The sequence below is a fragment of the Theropithecus gelada genome, chromosome 2 (assembly GCF_003255815.1).
Source record: "Theropithecus gelada isolate Dixy chromosome 2, Tgel_1.0, whole genome shotgun sequence".
Classification (NCBI taxonomy): Eukaryota; Metazoa; Chordata; class Mammalia; order Primates; family Cercopithecidae; genus Theropithecus; species Theropithecus gelada.
Window position 1 is genome coordinate 33,383,386 of NC_037669.1, and position 17,167 is coordinate 33,400,552.

The following is a 17,167-nucleotide window of genomic DNA, read 5'->3' on the forward strand; positions in this document are numbered from 1 at the left end:
TTGAGATCTTTCTGGTTTTTTGATGTGGGCATTTAGTGCTATAAATTTCCCTCTTAACACTGCTTTAGCTGTGTCCTAGAGATTCTGGTACATCATCTCTTTGCTCTCATTGGTTTCGAAGAACTTCTTGATTTCTGCCTTAATTTCATTATTTACACAGGAGTCATTCAGGAGCAGGTTGTTCAATTTCCATGAAATTGTGTGGTTTTTAGTGAGTTTCTTAATCCTGAGTTCTAATTTGATTGCACTGTGATCTGAGAGACTGTTTGCTATGATTTCAATTCTTATGTATTTGCTGAGGAGTGTTTTACTTCCAATTATGTGGTTGATTTTAGAATAAGTGTCATGTAGCACTGAGAAGAATGTATATTCTGTAGATTTGGAGTACAGAGCTCTGTAGACGTCTACTAGGTCCACTTGATCCAGAGCTGAGTTCAAGTCCTGAATATCCTTGTTAATTTTCTGTCTTGTTGCTCTAATACTGACAGTGGGGTGTTAAATTCTCCCACTATTATTGTGTGGGAGTCTAAGTCTCTTTGTAGGTCTCTAGGAACTTGTTTTATGAATCTGGGTGCTCCTGTATTGGGTGCATATATATTCACAATAGTTAGCTCTTCTTGAATTGTTCCTGTTACCATTATGTAATGCCCTTCTTTGCCTTTTCTGATTTGTGTTAGTTTAAAATCTGTTTTGTCAGAGACTAAGATTGCAACCCCTGCTTTTTTTTTTTCCTTCCCATTTACTTGGCAAAATTTCCTCCATTTCTTTGTTTTGAGCCTGTGTGTGTCTTTGAAGGTAAGATGGGTCTCCTGAATTACAGCACACCAATGGATCTTGACTCTTTATCCAGTTTGCCAGTCTGTGTCTTTTAATTGGGGCATTTAGCCCATTTACATTTAAGGTTAGTATTGTTGTGTGTGAATTTGAATAAATCTCTTTTCTATCTTCCACTGGTTCTGTTTCTCTGGAGAACCTTGACTTATAAAATAACCTTCTTCTTCAGAATGTTATTATCCTTGTACATGAAATATTTAAATGTGCTTCTGGACTCACCTCGAAGGATTCTGTATGGTCTCAGAGAAGGATATTCATAAATGATAATATCTGGAAAACTCCCTTTTTCAGCTACTGTGAAGTAAGTTTTATGTGGATGAACCTAAAAAAGATAAAATTTCACCAAAATATTAAAAGAAAGATTTTTGTATAAATAGGCTGATATATGCAGTATTTAGCATCCACTATTTTATAATTTGTTATTAGGCTTTACTCTAATAGAAAACTCAAAAATGGGCATCAAATAAATATCTGATGATGGATACAACTGAAACTGAAAACTAGAATACACATTTTAAGTTTTACTTTAAGACAGTCATTTCTAACTCTGCAATTTTTTTAAATTGCCATTGGAAGAGCTAGAACAATGGTTCTCAATCTTTAATGTGCATCAGAATCCATTGAAGGGCTTATTAAAATACAGATTGCAAGCCCTAATCCCCAGAGTTTCTGACTTAATAGGTCAGGCTGGGACTCAAGAATTTGCATTTACATGTCTAACAAGGTAATTTCTAACTAGGTGATTTACATTCTAACAAGGTGATTTACATTTCTAACAAGATGATGTTGATGCAGCTAGTTTGGAGACCTTGCTTTGAGAACAACTAAGTGAGATGAATTGTCTACCCTACATATAAATCAACCTAAATTTTGTATAGAAAAGCTCATGGATTGTATGGGATTCTTGTTTCCAGACCAGGTTACATCACAATTTTTTAAATTTCACTGTGGAAAAAACTTACAAATGAATGAAACTTACTAGAAGTGAGATGTAATATTTCCAAGCCAGACACAGAGGAAATTACAGTAATTGTGCCCTGGATAAACTATTTGTGTCAGTATTTTCAAAGATAACCATATAAGTTGGATAAAATAGTATGTTCATTTCTGTTATTTTTGTCTATTGGTAAGCCAAATGTATAGGAAGGGTAAATCACCAGTCAAAAAATGAAAATAAAAATAAGCTGTTATAAGGATAAGCTATTTAAAACACATATGATGCTTATAAAATTCTGTTTTCAGATATTATTTCACATCTCCTGATTATATATAAGACAAAGAGCCTGGTTCTCAGATATAGATTGCTAATCATGGTACCCAAGATAACATTGTTTCCTTTAAATTTTACACCAACCTTGTGAGCTTGGATACCACTATTATCTCCATCTTATTGATGAGTAAACTGAGACATAGAGTTTAAATAACTTGCCTGCAGTCACACAGTCTACAATGTGTTAAGTGTAAGAGATAGGATTCGAGCCAAATGTTAGAATCAAGAAACAAATGAGACTAAGAAATAGCAGATCTCAAGGAGGTAGAGGAAATGGATTAAGACCATATCTATCTAGATTCCCATTTGTAAAGAAATATGGTGTAGAACATGTAATCAAAGAAATTGGGATGAAGATTCAGGCAAATCCTTTACCCTTCTAGGTCTTGTCTACAGTAAGTTAAAAAGTTTCTGCCTCTCATATTGGAAATTGCTGTGGGGTTGGGTTTGGGAGTTTTATTTATTTATTTATTTATTTATTTATTTATTTATTTATTGAGACACAGTCTCACTCTGTCATCCAGGCTGGAGTGCAGTGGCACGATCTCTGCTGTCTGCAATCTCAGCCTCCCAGGCTTAAGCAATTCTCATGCCTCAGCCTCCCAAGTAGCTGGGATTATAGGTGTGTGCCACCACACCTGGCTAATTTTTGTATTTTTAGTAGATATGGGGTTTCACCATGTTGGCCAGGCTTGTCTTGAACTCCTGGCCTCAAGTGATCCACCCACCTCTGCCTCCCAAAGTGCTGTGATTACAGGCAGGAGCCCCTGCCCCAAGCCAGCAGTTTTATTTTTGGCGAAGAACTGGAATTAGTAAATCATTTACTTTACACTCAACACAGAGATTCACCCTACCTTTTCCAGGTAGGGTGCCCAAACACTTTTCTCATAGGTTTCTTATAGCCTTGCTAAAGTATTTCTCAACCATAACTGGATAACCGTTTCAGAAAAGATGAGGTAACATGGACAGTGGAGGCAAGGCCTCTGTCACTACCCAGGCTTCAACAGCTCCAGCACACACACAGAAAAGGCCTTGTGGACATAAAATTGCTCAACATCCAGGTGGATGAGGATTAGGATTAGCTTTTTTTTTTTTTTTTTTTTTTTTTTTGAGACAGAGTCTTGCCCTGTCACCCAGGCTGAAGTGCAATGGCACAATCTCAGCTCACTGCAACCTCCACCTCCCAGGTTCAAGTGGTTCTCCTACGTCAGTCTCCTGAGTAGCTGGGATTATAGGCGTGCACCACCGTGCCTGGTTAATTTCTTGTATCTTTAGTAGAGACAGGGTTTCAACACATTGGCCGGGCTGGTCTTGATCTCCTGACCTCGTGATCTGCCCGCCTCCTCTTCCCAAAGCGCTGGGATTACAGGCGTGAGCCACTGTGCTTGGTCAGGATTAGCATTCTTGACCACACTATACCTCTGACTACTGTCCTCAAACCAAATTATTTTATAACAAAATATTAAAATGGAAATTTTAAAGCTATTACTGGCCACAGAGTAATAGATAAATAAGTGACAATTAGATGTTTCTTGGTCCCCTGCAGATGGTGTGGACCTCAGGGTCCTGAAACCTCATAGGCCCCAATTGACTTCCCTCCACAAAATCCACGACCCTCATGTTGGGCCCATGGCTATCTGCACACAGCTATTGCCACATTATCATGCACTTGTGTGTCTAGTTTTTGTTTCTCTTTTTACAAATATAGGTCTTGTCTCTTTAGATGGATTTTAAACTCTGAATTCATAGAGGTCATGAGTTCTTCTTCATTTAAATTCCCTACTATATGTTCCGTGTAGTGTTGGGTGCACAGTATTACATAATAAATTACTGCTGAACTTATTAATTAGTCTTATAACAAACTCTCCGAGGACATGGACTTTTATCATGTATACATACTATATATAGATAGATGATCAAGAAAGAAACAACCATGATAGTATCTTTCACTCCATACATCTCAATATATCCTGTTTTCATAGTCAGTCTATGTCTATGTCCTGTCTATATGTCTCACATTTTCCTCACCTTCTCCATTCCCATGGCCATGTGCCTGCTTCAGTCTTCAGATTAAGGTTCTTTAAAATCTCCTTGCTCACCTCCACTTCTAATCTAAATATGAAAAACCTGCACGACTATGGGGAAGTCACCTAACCTCTATAAGCCCATTTCCTTATCTGCAAAAAGAAATAATAATATTATAATAGTGCACAGAGGTAATGATAGTGAATGAGTGTCTGTAATAACTGAATTGAAAATGCCTTGGAATAAAGACAGCTGTGCATCTCATGTGATCCCACAATACTGTGTGTGCATGGTGATGGCATCTAACAACCATGTTGGCTGGTCCACAGAACAAGCAAAAAGATAGGGTTTTTTGGGGTTTTTTTCTAATTTATTGAAGGCATACCCCAATGACGCCAATTCCTTCACCACTGCTACTTCGCAGGTAGATCTGTTCCTTGGTTTTCAAATTCAGAAAGATCAGTTGGTTCCCAGCTATGTATATTGCGATACTGTTGTCCAGAAGTTGTAGGTTAGCTCGCTTTCTACAGTCATAACCAAAAGAATGTCTGAGGAAAAGTTGCTAAGGAAAAGAAGTGAAAAACAATACCATCCTAGGGACTGGAAAAGTGATGAAATAAATACATTTTTAAATCTATACTCTTAGATGAAGATATGAGATTGAAGTAGTTGAATTTTACCCTGAAACTCATGATTTTTCTATGTATTACTAACATTTTTTTTTAATTATGTGAGAAACAAAAAGCAGGAAAAAAATAAACAAATAAATAAATAAATCAGGTGACTACCCCATACTCTGATTTAGTTACCATTTTAATTTTCCTGGGGAAATCCTGACAGTCCATTAATTGTTTTTGCAAAAATAAATAAGGTTAAACTTACTTGGGTATCACAGACAGCAAAATTGTCACCTACATAATTATATTTTCCTCTCTCCCACTAAAACTAAATCATACTGTATAACATGGGAGAAAGTCTATATCTTGATCACCTTTGTATTTACAATGCCTGTTAAGTTTGTTGACTAACCATAGTAAAAATATTATACAGGCTTTTACCTTGATGTTGAAAGACAAGATGCTTAAAATACTAACATGTTTGTAAAATTTTAACACACCATTTGATAACATGATTATAATAAATTCACATAAATATAACTAAAATTTAATTCAAATCAACAAATTATGAAAATTAATATATAGCAAATAAATATATATGTAATTAATAGACTAATATTTCTTTTCTGAGCTTATTAGTATATGTATTGGTGTGTAGGTAAGTAGTGTGTGTGTGTATGTATATGTGTGTGTGTGTGTGTGTGTATGCTATAGAGTAAAATTGTACTAATTCAAAATAGAGTGGGACCTAACTCAACTAAAGAGTTTCTGCACTGCAAAATAAATCATCAACAGATTAAACAGATAACCTACAGAATGGGAGAAAATATTCCCAAACTATGCATCTGACAAAGGGCTTATATTCAAAATCTATAAGAAACTTAAAGTAATCAACAAGAAAATAACCCCACTAAAAAGCAGGCAGAGGACTTCAATAGACACTTTTCAAAAGAAGACATGCAAGTGGCCAACAAACGTGAAAAACGCTCAACATCACTAATCATCAGTGAGATGCAAATCAAAACCACAATGAGATACCATCTCACACCAGTCAGAATGGCTATCATTAAAAAGTAAAAAAATAAGAGATGTCGGTGAGGCTGTAGACAAACGCAAATGCTTATATACTATTAATGAGAATGTAAATCAGTTCAGCCACTGTGGAAAGCAGTCTGGAGATTTCTCAAAGAACTAAAAATAGAACTACCATTCAACCTAGTAATCCCATTTCTGGGGATATACCCAGAGGAAAATCATTGTACCAAAAAGACATATGCACTCATATGTTTATCACAGCACTATTTATAACAGCAAAGACATGGAATCAACCCATCAGTGGTGCACTGGATAAAGAAAATGTGGCATATACACCATGAAATACTATACAGCCATGAAAAGAATGAAGTCATGTCCTTTGCATCAGCATGGATGCAGCTGGAGGCCATTATCCTAAGCAAATTCATGCAGAAACAGAAAACCAAATATTGCATGTTCTCACTTATAAGTGGGAGCTAAATCTTGGGTACACATAGACATAAAGACAAGAACAACAGACACTAGGAATTCCAAAGGGAGGGAGGGAGGGAGGGAAGGGGCAAGGCTGAAAAACTTCCTATTGGGTACTATGTTCACTACGTGGGTGATGAGATCAACAGAAGCCCTAACCTCAACATCACACAATATATCCTTGAAACAAACCTGCATGTGTACCCTCTAAATCTAAAATAAAAAATTTTTTTTTAAAAAGAGGTATATAATCTAAGTTATATAAAACATCTTTTAAATGTATATTATTATGTTTAAGTCAAAATTAATATGCCCAAAATATAAATATAATAACCAAGTTAAATGAGATCAATCTATGAAAAAAACTAGAGTTGACAAAAGAAGCATGTCCTATAGTGTAGCTTAAGCAGATAGATTCTTTGTTCACAAGAATTTGTTGCTGAACATCAGAGTTGAAGGATCATTGGAGGAATTTGTATTTCTTGAGCCCTTGTTTAAAAAGAAATTCTGATTTTAGAGGATTCCACTTATTCATAAGTAAATAACAATTTTCAGAGAAAGAAATTATGTTAAAGTTTTAAGAAGAAAATGTAGAATGTAAAAAGAGAGATTTACATTAGTGCAATTTAAATTGTGAAATATAAACAAATTATAACCAACCACAAGCAGCCTATCTCATTACCAAATAGTTAAATTGAAAGAGAGAGATAAAGCATTTCAGGGTACTGGATCTGTTCAAGAAAAAGAAATTTTATAAATTTAATAAAGACATAAATGTCTAAAATTAAATCTTGTATAGAAATGTGAATGAATATGTGATCCAAATATGTAAATGAAGCTATTCAAGCCTCATGGAGGGAAGTTTTGCCCACCATCTTTTTAACTTCCTTCAAACCACTGCTCTCACCTCCCCTTCTTCCCTTCCTTTCTCTCTTCCCTGGTGGCAATATAAAACCTCAGAAGGCTAAAAGCATGTTAGTAGCTATGAGAATAGAAATTGGTTACCATCTCTTCACTATCTTAGATGAAAATTAGCAATTGGAGAAATTATCATTTATCTAATATTATTATATTTAATTTTAGCAGGAAAACTCCCTTTTACATGCTGCTGCCCTGACAAAAGGCTCTTTCAAACCCAGAATGGGTCAGATTGTAACTTCTAAAATTCCCCCCCTCTAAATTACAACTTACTGAGGGCAATGACTGCTTCTCTCCATCTCTATTTCCCAGAATGCCTAGCACACTGTCTTCAGTCTATTAGCAATTCAAGAAATGTTTGTTGAATTATTCAATTCATTAATTTGTGCATAACTAGAATCTGATCCTTTCCTTTTTTTTCTTTTTTTCTTTTTTTTTTTTTTTTGAGGTAGGGTCTCACTTTGTCACCCAGGCTGGAGTGCAGTGGCATGAACATGGCTCCCTGCAGCCTCAACTTCCCAGGCTCAAGAGATTCTCCCACCTCAGCCCCCCAAGTAGCTGGGACTACAGGTGTGCACCACTACACCTGGTTAATTTTTGTATTTTTTGTAGAGACAGGGTTTTGCCATGTTGCTCAGGCTGGTCTCGAACTCCTGAGCTCAAGTGATCTGGCTGCCTCCTGAGCTCAAGTGATCTGCCTGCCAAGCCTCCCAGGGTGCTAGGATTACAGGTCTGAGCCACTGCGCCTGGCCTGATCCTTTCCTTTTAATCCCAGGGGACAGCAACAGACCCTTGGTGGAGTTCTGAAAATCTTAAAATGTGTTTTGATGTACCTTCAGCTCCCTTTGTTTTATCTCACCTTCTCTTCTGACTTGCCTCTTCTTAAATTCCTGTCAAAGACTCAGAGCTTTCAACGTTTGTTCATGGCCATCTAGGAATTTCACTTTAAAATTGTTTAAACACTGTTAAGTTCTGTATAATCTCTTTTAAAATTATACCATGGTTTAAGTGATACTTTATAAATGGCACATTTCTTGCTATTGAAAGAAAACTTTAGCCAAATTAAATTTAACAGAGTTTAATTGAGCAAAGAACAATTCAAGAATTGGGCAGCCTTCTGAGCCAGAGTAAGCCCAGAGACTCCAGTACAGCCACATGCAGGAAGATTTATGGACTGAAAAAAGAAAGTGATGTACAGAAAACAAAAGTGAGGTACAGAAATAGCTGAATTGGTTACAGCTTGGCATCTGCCTTATTTTAACACAATTTGAACAGTTGGCCACCTTTGACCAAAACTTGGTAACTGGCTCAAGAGTAGGCTAGAGTCTAACTCCCTTTAGGTTATAGTTCACCAGGTACAAAGAAACCTATAGGCTGAACTTAAAGTATATAAGGAGGCAGCTTTAGGCTAAACTTGATTTAACATTGCTAAAATTTAGAAGACATAAATTTAAAAACTGAAGTAGAGGGCCGGGCGCGGTGGCTAACGCCTGTAATCCCAGCACTTTGGGAGGCCAAGGCGGGCAGATCACAAGGTCAGGAGTTCGAGACCAGCCTGGCCAATATGGTGAAACCCAATCTCTACTAAAAATACAAAAATTAGCCAGGTGTGGTGGTGCATGCCTGTAGTCCCAGCAACTCAGAAGGCTGAGGCAGGAGAATTGCATGAACCCAGGAGGCGGAGGTTGCAGTGAGCAGAGATCCTGCCATTGCACTCCAGCCTGGGCGACAGAGCGAGACTCCATCTCAAACAAACAAACAAAACAAAACAGGCAAAAACTAAAGTAGAATCAATATAATATATTAATAATCTTTAAAGGGTTAATTAAAAGAGTACTTAGGGAATACATGATGGCTGACTTGTTCTTCCTAGAATTCCTCACAAGATATAGAGATTATATATGTTCATCTCCAGAGAGGAGAACTAAATCTAATGGGGGCCATCCCAGCGAGGCAGAATCTTATTCAAGGCCCAAAAAGCTCTCTAGTGAGCCATGTAAAAGTGGGGTAAGCTACTTTGTGATTTTCCTGGTGTTGAAAATGTTTAAGAAAAGGCTATAGTTTATACAGCCACCCATCCAGCATGAATAGAGAGAATTCATATATTGGAATAAAAGTTGAGGTTCTTCTGACTCTGCTGTTTAGAATCTAGGCATGTTTGTCTAATACAGACCCTGCCATCCTGGAGCAGTGAGAAGGCAGGGCACTGCCAAACCATCTCGGAGTTTTTTCAGAGTACATATGCCCAAGCCCCTCTCCACATAGAACTAGCACAGTAGGTCCAGGAAGGCATCTGAGCATTGGGTACTTTAGGAAAACCTTCCAGGGGACTCTAATATACCACCCCACCCCATTCAGGGAAGGAAGGCTAAAAGAAAGCAAACAGCATAACTTTTGACAGAAACTTGTCCAAAGATAAGGAAAAAAAAAAAAAAAAGCCATGAAGAGAGAAAATTCCAGGTTACAAGATGATTCAGCGTGAATTAGTTTAGTTATACCAGGGATTTAATAACATGTTCTATTTTTATGTTTTATTTAAAAAGCAAAACTGAGTCAGTGAGTACACCACTCTGTCTCTGTAAATATTCCTTATGTAAGAGGCCAGTTGGTGGTTTAGGCCATGTGGTGATAACTACTAACTATCCAAAAGGCAAGCATAGTAAATTGCCAGCTAAGGACCTCAATGGAAACTGTCTTCTAACTACCTGCATTGCAAACCTAACATCATAATGTGATGACAAACACTAAATCCCCTTGTCAATCATCCCCGCTTCTACATATCTTCAAAGACTCTTATTTTCCAGACCAATTAAAACTTGCTATTTTGTGCCCTATTTCCTAAGAATTGTCTTCTCTGATAGTTCATCTGATATATAATGTGAAAGTACTAATACCTTACAACGGACAGATGCATAAGCGTTTCAAAAAGGGAAATTGATTAATTAACTTGACAGGCATTGGCAAAAGTAAATGGGAATAAGAAGCCTTCTGGTTTCCTTCACTCAGGTCTCATGAACTGCAGCCTTTCCACTTGTGCAAAGGACAGCCAGAAAAACATCAGTTCTCTTTATGGTTATTTGGCATCAAACAAAAGCTTAGTTTAAATTAAGATCATGCATTTCTATCAAATCTCTAAGAACTCAAGTTTCTTAGAATTACCTAAGATGGGTTGGCACACTTTTTTTGTAAAGGGCAGGTAGTAAATAGTTTCGGCCTTGTAAGCCAGATGATCTCTGTCACAACTACTTATCTCTGTCTTTGTTGTGTGATGGCAGCCATAATAAACAAAATGCAAGCAAACGGATGTGGCTGTGTTGCAATAAAGCTTGATTTACTAAAACAGGTGGGAAGGTACATTTGGGCTCCCCGGGCTATAGTTTGCTGACCTCTGACCTAAGAAATGAAAATACCAAAATTATACATATTTAGCCAGGGTGGATACACGAGTGTGAGAAGATCCAGTGGTATCTCTGAATCCAGAGTCACAAAAGGCATCGAAGCAAGCTCCATATAATCATAGAAGAAGCTCTCTGATATTTTCTTCTTAACTTCCTCCTCTGCCTCTTCCACAGCTGGGGCAGGGGTTTGCTGAGATACTAAAAACATAAAATAATTTAAGAAGAATGATATGGTTTGGCTGTGTCCCCACCCAAATCTCATCTTGAATTGTAGTTCCCATAATCTCCACATGTCGTGGGAGAGACCTGGTAGGAGGTAATTGAATCACAGGGGCTATTACTTCCATGCTGTTCTCATGATGGTGAATGAGTTCTTACAAGATCTGATGGTTTTATAAGGGACATTTCCCTCCTTCACTCTGCACTTCTCCTTGCTGCCATCATGTGAAGGACATGTTTGCTGCCCTTTCTGCCACAATTGTAAGTTTCCTGAGGCCTCCCCAGCCATGCAGAACTGTGAGTCAAGTAAACCTCTTTCCTTTATAAATTACCCAGTCTCAGGTATGTCTTTATTAGCAGTGTGAGAACGGATTAATACAAAGAGTGTCTGGTAAATCCAAAATTGTATTTCGCAGAGACAGGAGGAATGTACACAGCCTGCAATACTCTAGCATTACCTACTACTACTGGCCTGAAGATAGGACCCAGTCATCAGTGAGCAAGGAAGGAAGAGCCATCAGGCCCATGTGCATCAGGAGTAAATGCTGAGTTCTGGTCTGTCATGGTGCAAGAGTCTCTAAGGGGAACTCCCAATTACTTCCAAGGGAGAGTTGAACTCCCACTAATCTGTAGTGGAACAGTTTTTATACCTTCTTAAAACCCAGAAGAATGAGTATCAGAGTACTGTATGTGATCCTCAGAAATAAAAACCACAAGTCTAGGGCTGCTAAAGTACCCTACCAAAATATGTACAATACTTGCCCTTTTATCATTCCCACATATATACACATCCTGCAGATTTTTCTTTCTATGGATTTATAACTGTTCCATTAGTCTGTGCTTTGTCTTTAAAATAGTGACAATTACTGACAGAAAACTAATAATACCTACCTCTAGTGCTTTGCAAATCATCATACTGAAATGAACTCAAACTTCCTTCCAAACGTTCCTCATCTGAGTCTTCTTCTAAATATGATTCTTCCCGTTCAGTAAATGTTTCATCTGTGGCATCTTCTAAAAATGTGTCATCTTCTTGAACAGGAGCTATTAAAATTTGTTTTAATAACTTCTAAATTTTGATTAAACATTTTCTTACATCTAAAGCAGCTAAAACTTCCAATTTGCTTGTGCTATAGATGTAATAAATTCTAATACATACTCAAAAATTTCTAGAAGAATCATTTTATTTGGTCAGTCTTGTAACTTTACAAAATAAAAAAGGCTTTTCTGTTTTTTAATCTCCATTTTCACTTCATTTCCAGCCTATTTCCTATCACTAAATACTTACAATAAAAAGATAAAGAAAAAAAAGAGGTTAGTATACTGCTATCATAATTTCAACTAAATTCAATTTTACCAACTTTTATAGGGAACCTGTTACGTTAAAGACAAATAAGGCTTATTGTCTTTCTCTGAGTATGATGATTTCTCTTGGAAGTGGTATCACAGGAATAAGTTGGAATACTGGCTTTAGGACAAGCTGGGAATGAGAACTGGGATAGGAGTAAAATGGCCCCAGGTATAAGCCAACATTCAGATCAAGTCCAAACATGGGGATGGTTAAAATATACAATGCCAAGTAGGATGGGTATACTTTCATATAGGGCTAGGTGAATTTTCAGAAGAATAAGGAAGAAAAGGCAAATGTACTACTAAGTACCAGAGCTACGTAGTAGATCTGAGATGAGGCTAAAGATTAGGAACAAAGCCCAACACTAATATGAATAAGATCAAAAAGCTGAGTCAACACAATTAGTTGCAGAACAGGACAGAGTTCCTTAGGATTCATGTATTTGGATGACAAGAAAGTAATACTGGGTGCCTAAATCAGCCAAACAGATTCCCCAAGTGGAGGCCCTGGAGAACTATTCTCTAATAATACTTTAGCTCTTTCTTGTGACTGTAGCAACCAAAGACTATTTCCTCATTTCAAGATTACGGCACTACAAGCGTAACACTCCTAACTGCTGGGTTCCCCGGGAAAGGAGTTAGAACTGGTAGATAAGGTGATCACTGATTAACGAATTGAGAGTGAATACAGATGAAGGAGAAGAGGTAACAAAAAATAATGGGTATTCTGAGACTGGAGAAGGATTGTGCCTCTGATGGAAAACTAGAGTTTGGGGAAAAAAAACTAATTGGGCAGGAAGTAGGCACATTAAACCAAGCTGATGAATCAGCACACTTAGGCAACTTTGTGAGGGCTGGATATTTCTATAATTTTTATAATCCTGAAATAGATGGGTGGAAGACTTATGGTTTGAAGAATAGATCAGTATTTGCCTTTCTATTCTTGGAAATAATCTAAAATCAACATTGAGAATAAATGCCAAAAACACAAACTCCATTTTTTTTTGTAGAACTAGAAGCAGTTCAAACTCAAAATCACGAATGGATGGCAGGGCTGCTGGCAAAATTAGTGGAGACTGAACAAGGATAGGTGCCAGAGGAAGCAAAGGAAAGTGACCAAGGAGAAAGGAATGCCATAACTGTAGATATCAAAAAGAATCTGCTGGGATTTTTGCTGTATGACCCACAATTTTATACGTGAGTTTCTTCATTTTTTTGTTTGTTTGCTTCCTCCAGCCAATGTATGTAGCAAGCTTTGGGGCCTCTCCTCTGCAGCTATCACAGAGATACTGCTTCCCACAAACAGTTTGCCTCTGTGATTCCTTATTTACCTCTACCTTTTCCATGAGATTGAGAACACTGTAAGAAAGCCTACAAATGCTATGGTTGCACATACAGAAAAATCCGTAAGAGCTACTTTATAAAAAAATTAATAAGAACTAAATTATAATTTATTATAATTTTTAAAAGAGTTCAGCATGGTTATTGCATACAACAACAATATACAAATATTGATAGTGGGCATGTATACTTTGGCTATTATGAAGTAACTAGTACCAAGCTGCTCTCTTACTATGATTGTGGAATTACTTAGTTTTTCCTTGATTCTGTCTATTTTTGCTTTGTGTATTGTGATGTTGTTACTAGGTGAATACATATTTATGATTATTATGTTTTCTTAACTGATCCTTTTATCTTTATGAATAAATTGATCCTTTTACCCTATGTCACTGGTAGTACTCTTTGCCTAGAAGTCTATTTTATCTGGTATTCATATAGTCCCTCCACCCAGATTATGCTTACTTTTTGCATGATATATCTGTTTCCATCCATTTACTTGCAACCTATTTGTATCATTATACCTAACATGTGTCTTCTATGAGCATCATATAGTTGGTTGTTGTTTTTATTAGCCATGCTGATAATCTCTGCCTTTTTATATTGATGTTCAGCTAATAATGTAATTATTGATATGGTTAGATTTTAATAACATATGCTTGTGAAATTAACAAATAATATTTGATAATTTATTTTCTGTTTTTCTCCTCCTACCTGTCATTTTTCCCTCTTTTTCTCTTTCCATGTTTTCTTTTAGATCATTTACTCTTTAGAATTCTATTTAAATTTCTGTTGGCTTTTTAGCAGTTCTGTGTTTTATTAGTGGTTGCTTCAGAGATTATACACAACAATTTTTCACAGTCTACTTAGAGTTACTATTTATTTTAGTAATACGTATCTTTCAGCAATTGATAGAACTAGTCAAAAACTTAGTAAAGACATAGATGATCTGAACATCGCTATCAACCATCCTGACCTGACATTTATAAAACACTTACACCTACCAATACAGGATGCACGTTCAAGTACACATGGGTCATTTACCAAGACAGATCACTTGCTGAGACATAAGACCACTTTTAATACATTTAAATGGATTGCGATTATATAGAATAGACATGTTCTCCGAAAACAACAGATATAAGTTAGAAACCAATAATGATAAGATACCTTGAAAAAAAGTTCTATATTTGGAAATTAAATTACACAATAAAAATAATTCATGGGTCAAGGGGAAATCAACAAAGAAATCACAAATTTTTTCAAATTAAATTATTATTAAAATACAATATATTAAAATTGAGATATAGCTAAAGCAGTCCTTGGAGGGAAATTTACAGCTTTCAATACATATGTAAGAAAAGAACAAAAGTCAAAAAAAAAAAAATCAATGACCTAAATTTCCATCTCAAGAAGTTAGAAAAATGGTGCTGACGAGTTGATGGGTGCAGCACACCATCATGGCACAAGTATACATATGTAACAAACCTGCACGTTATGTACATGTACCCTAGAACTTAAAGTATAATAATAATAATAATAATAATAATAAATAAATAAATAAATAAATAAAAAGTTAGAAAAATAAATGAAGAAAAAAAAAACCAAAGTAAATGAGCAAAGCCAAAATCTTAGTCTTTGAAAAGATCAACAATATTGATAAGTTCCTAGCTAGCCCAATGAAGAGATAAAAGGGAAACAACATAAATCTCCAACATCAAGAATGAAAACAGATCCTACAAAGTTATGTCAACAAATTTGACAATTTAGAAGAGAAGTGAGCAAATTCCATGACAGATACAAACTTGTAAAACTTAGTAAAGAAGAAATAGAGGGCCCTCTATTTTAAAAAATTGAATTAATGGCTTAAATTTACCCACTCATCAAGAAAATTCCAGGTCCAGACAGTTTTACTGGTAAATTCTACCAAGCATTTAAGGAAGAAATAATACCAATTCTACACAATATATTTTTGAAAATAGAAAAGAACAAAACACTTCCCAAAACTATTAAATAAGCTCTGCAATAATTTAATCCTTTGATAAGAATCAGAAATCAATGCCTTAGTAACTAACAATCCTTCACCATTGTGAGAAATGATGGATGGTTTAGCTGGTACACTCAGCCTAAATTTCTTACTAGAACTCAGAGATAGCAGAAACTTCTTGTTAAGTATGGAAAAAAGTCTATCCAACTTCTCTGCTTGGATGTGATACAAGGACTTTTATTCATTCTCTTGAGAGTCCCAAAGAGCAAAAACTTGCCCTGATGTTTTAGCAAGCCTGAGAGCAAAGCAAGGTATCCACAAGTGTGGGGAATGCAGCCATCAGGTATTGAGAGGTGACAACGTGCCAGCAGCCCTCGCTGGCTCGTGGAGCCTCTTCGGCCTCAGAGTCCACTCTGGCCTCGCTTGAGGAGCCCTTCAGCCCACCGCTGCACTGTGAGAGCCCCTCTCTGGGCTGGCCGAGGCAGGAGCCGGCTCCCTCTGCTTGCAGGGAAGTGTGGAGGGGGAGGTGCGGGCAGGAACCGGGGCTGCTTGCGCTGCACTCGTGGGCCAGCGCGAGTTCCAGGTGGACATTGGCTTGGTGGGCCCTGCACTCAGCGGGGCCGGCTGGCGCCCCCAGCCCCAGGCAGTGAGGGGCTTAGCACCTGGGCCAGCAGCTGCAAAGGGTGCGCCGGGTCCCCCGGCACTGCCGGCCCGCACATGCCAGGCTCCCTCAAATTCTCGCTGGGCCTCAGCCACCTCCCGGCGGGGCGGGGCAGGGCTCAGGACCGGCAGCCCACCATGCCCGAGCCCCTCCCACAGAGGTCTCCCACAGGGCCTGAACCTCCCCTGGGGGCGCTGCCCCCTGCTCTGCAGCGCCTGGTCCCATAGACTGCCCAAGGGCTGAGTAGTGCAGGCGCAGCGTGGGATTGGCGGGCAGCTCCGCCTCCGCCAGGGGCGAGATCCACTAGGCGAAGTCAGCTGGGCTCCTGAGTCTGGTGGGGACTTGGAGAAATTTTAGGTCTACCTAGAGGATTATAAATGCACCAATCAGCACTGAGTCTAGCTAGAAAATTGTAAATGCACCAATCGGCACTCTGTGTCTAGCTAAAGGTATGCAAACGCGCCAATCAGTGCCCTGTGTCTCCTAATCTAGTGGCAACTTGGAGAACTTTTGTGTCTAGCTAAAAGATTGTAAATGCACCAATGAGCACACACCAATCAGCAACCTGTCAAAACGGACCAATCAGCTCTCTGTAAAATGGACCAATCAGCAGGATGTGGGTGGGGTCAGATAAGGGAATAAAAGCAGGCTGTCCAGCCAGCAGTGGCAAGCCCCTGGGGTCCCCTTCCAGGCTGTGGAAGCTGTGTTCTTTCGCTCTTTGCAATAAATCTTGCTGCTGCTCACTCTTTGTGTCGGCGCTGCCTTTATGAGCTGTGACAATCACCTTTATGAGCTGTGACAATTACTGCGAAGTTCTGCAGCTTCACTCCTGAAGCCAGCAAGACTACGAACCCACCAGGAGGAATGAACAACTCCACATGCGCTGCCTTTAAGGGCTGTAACACTCACCACAAAGGTCTACAGCTTTACTCCTGAAGTCAGCGAGACCACGAACCCACCAGAAAGAAGAAACTCTGGACACATCTGAACATCTGAAGGAACAAACTCCTGACACAACATCTTTAAGAACTGTAACACTCACCG

At 38.0% G+C, this 17,167-nt stretch overlaps 1 protein-coding gene and 1 long non-coding RNA gene across 2 annotated transcripts in view; one reads left to right on the forward strand and one right to left on the reverse strand.

Moving 5' to 3' along the window:
- CFAP44 (cilia and flagella associated protein 44) overlaps positions 1-17,167 on the reverse strand; it is a 148,934-nt gene that overhangs the window by 121,280 nt on the left and 10,487 nt on the right. The window contains exons 3-6 of the mRNA XM_025375368.1: positions 11,679-11,831; positions 10,613-10,766; positions 4,515-4,677; positions 1,054-1,156 (exon numbers count right to left, since the gene is read on the reverse strand). Coding sequence (XP_025231153.1) covers positions 1,054-1,156; positions 4,515-4,677; positions 10,613-10,766; positions 11,679-11,831 — 573 coding nt within the window. The remainder of the gene's footprint in view (positions 1-1,053; positions 1,157-4,514; positions 4,678-10,612; positions 10,767-11,678; positions 11,832-17,167) is intronic.
- Positions 1-17,167, forward strand: part of LOC112618389 — a 29,529-nt gene that overhangs the window by 9,319 nt on the left and 3,043 nt on the right. The window contains exons 2-4 of the long non-coding RNA XR_003118072.1: positions 1,749-1,860; positions 12,050-12,101; positions 13,374-13,543. This is a non-coding gene — a long non-coding RNA (uncharacterized LOC112618389). The remainder of the gene's footprint in view (positions 1-1,748; positions 1,861-12,049; positions 12,102-13,373; positions 13,544-17,167) is intronic.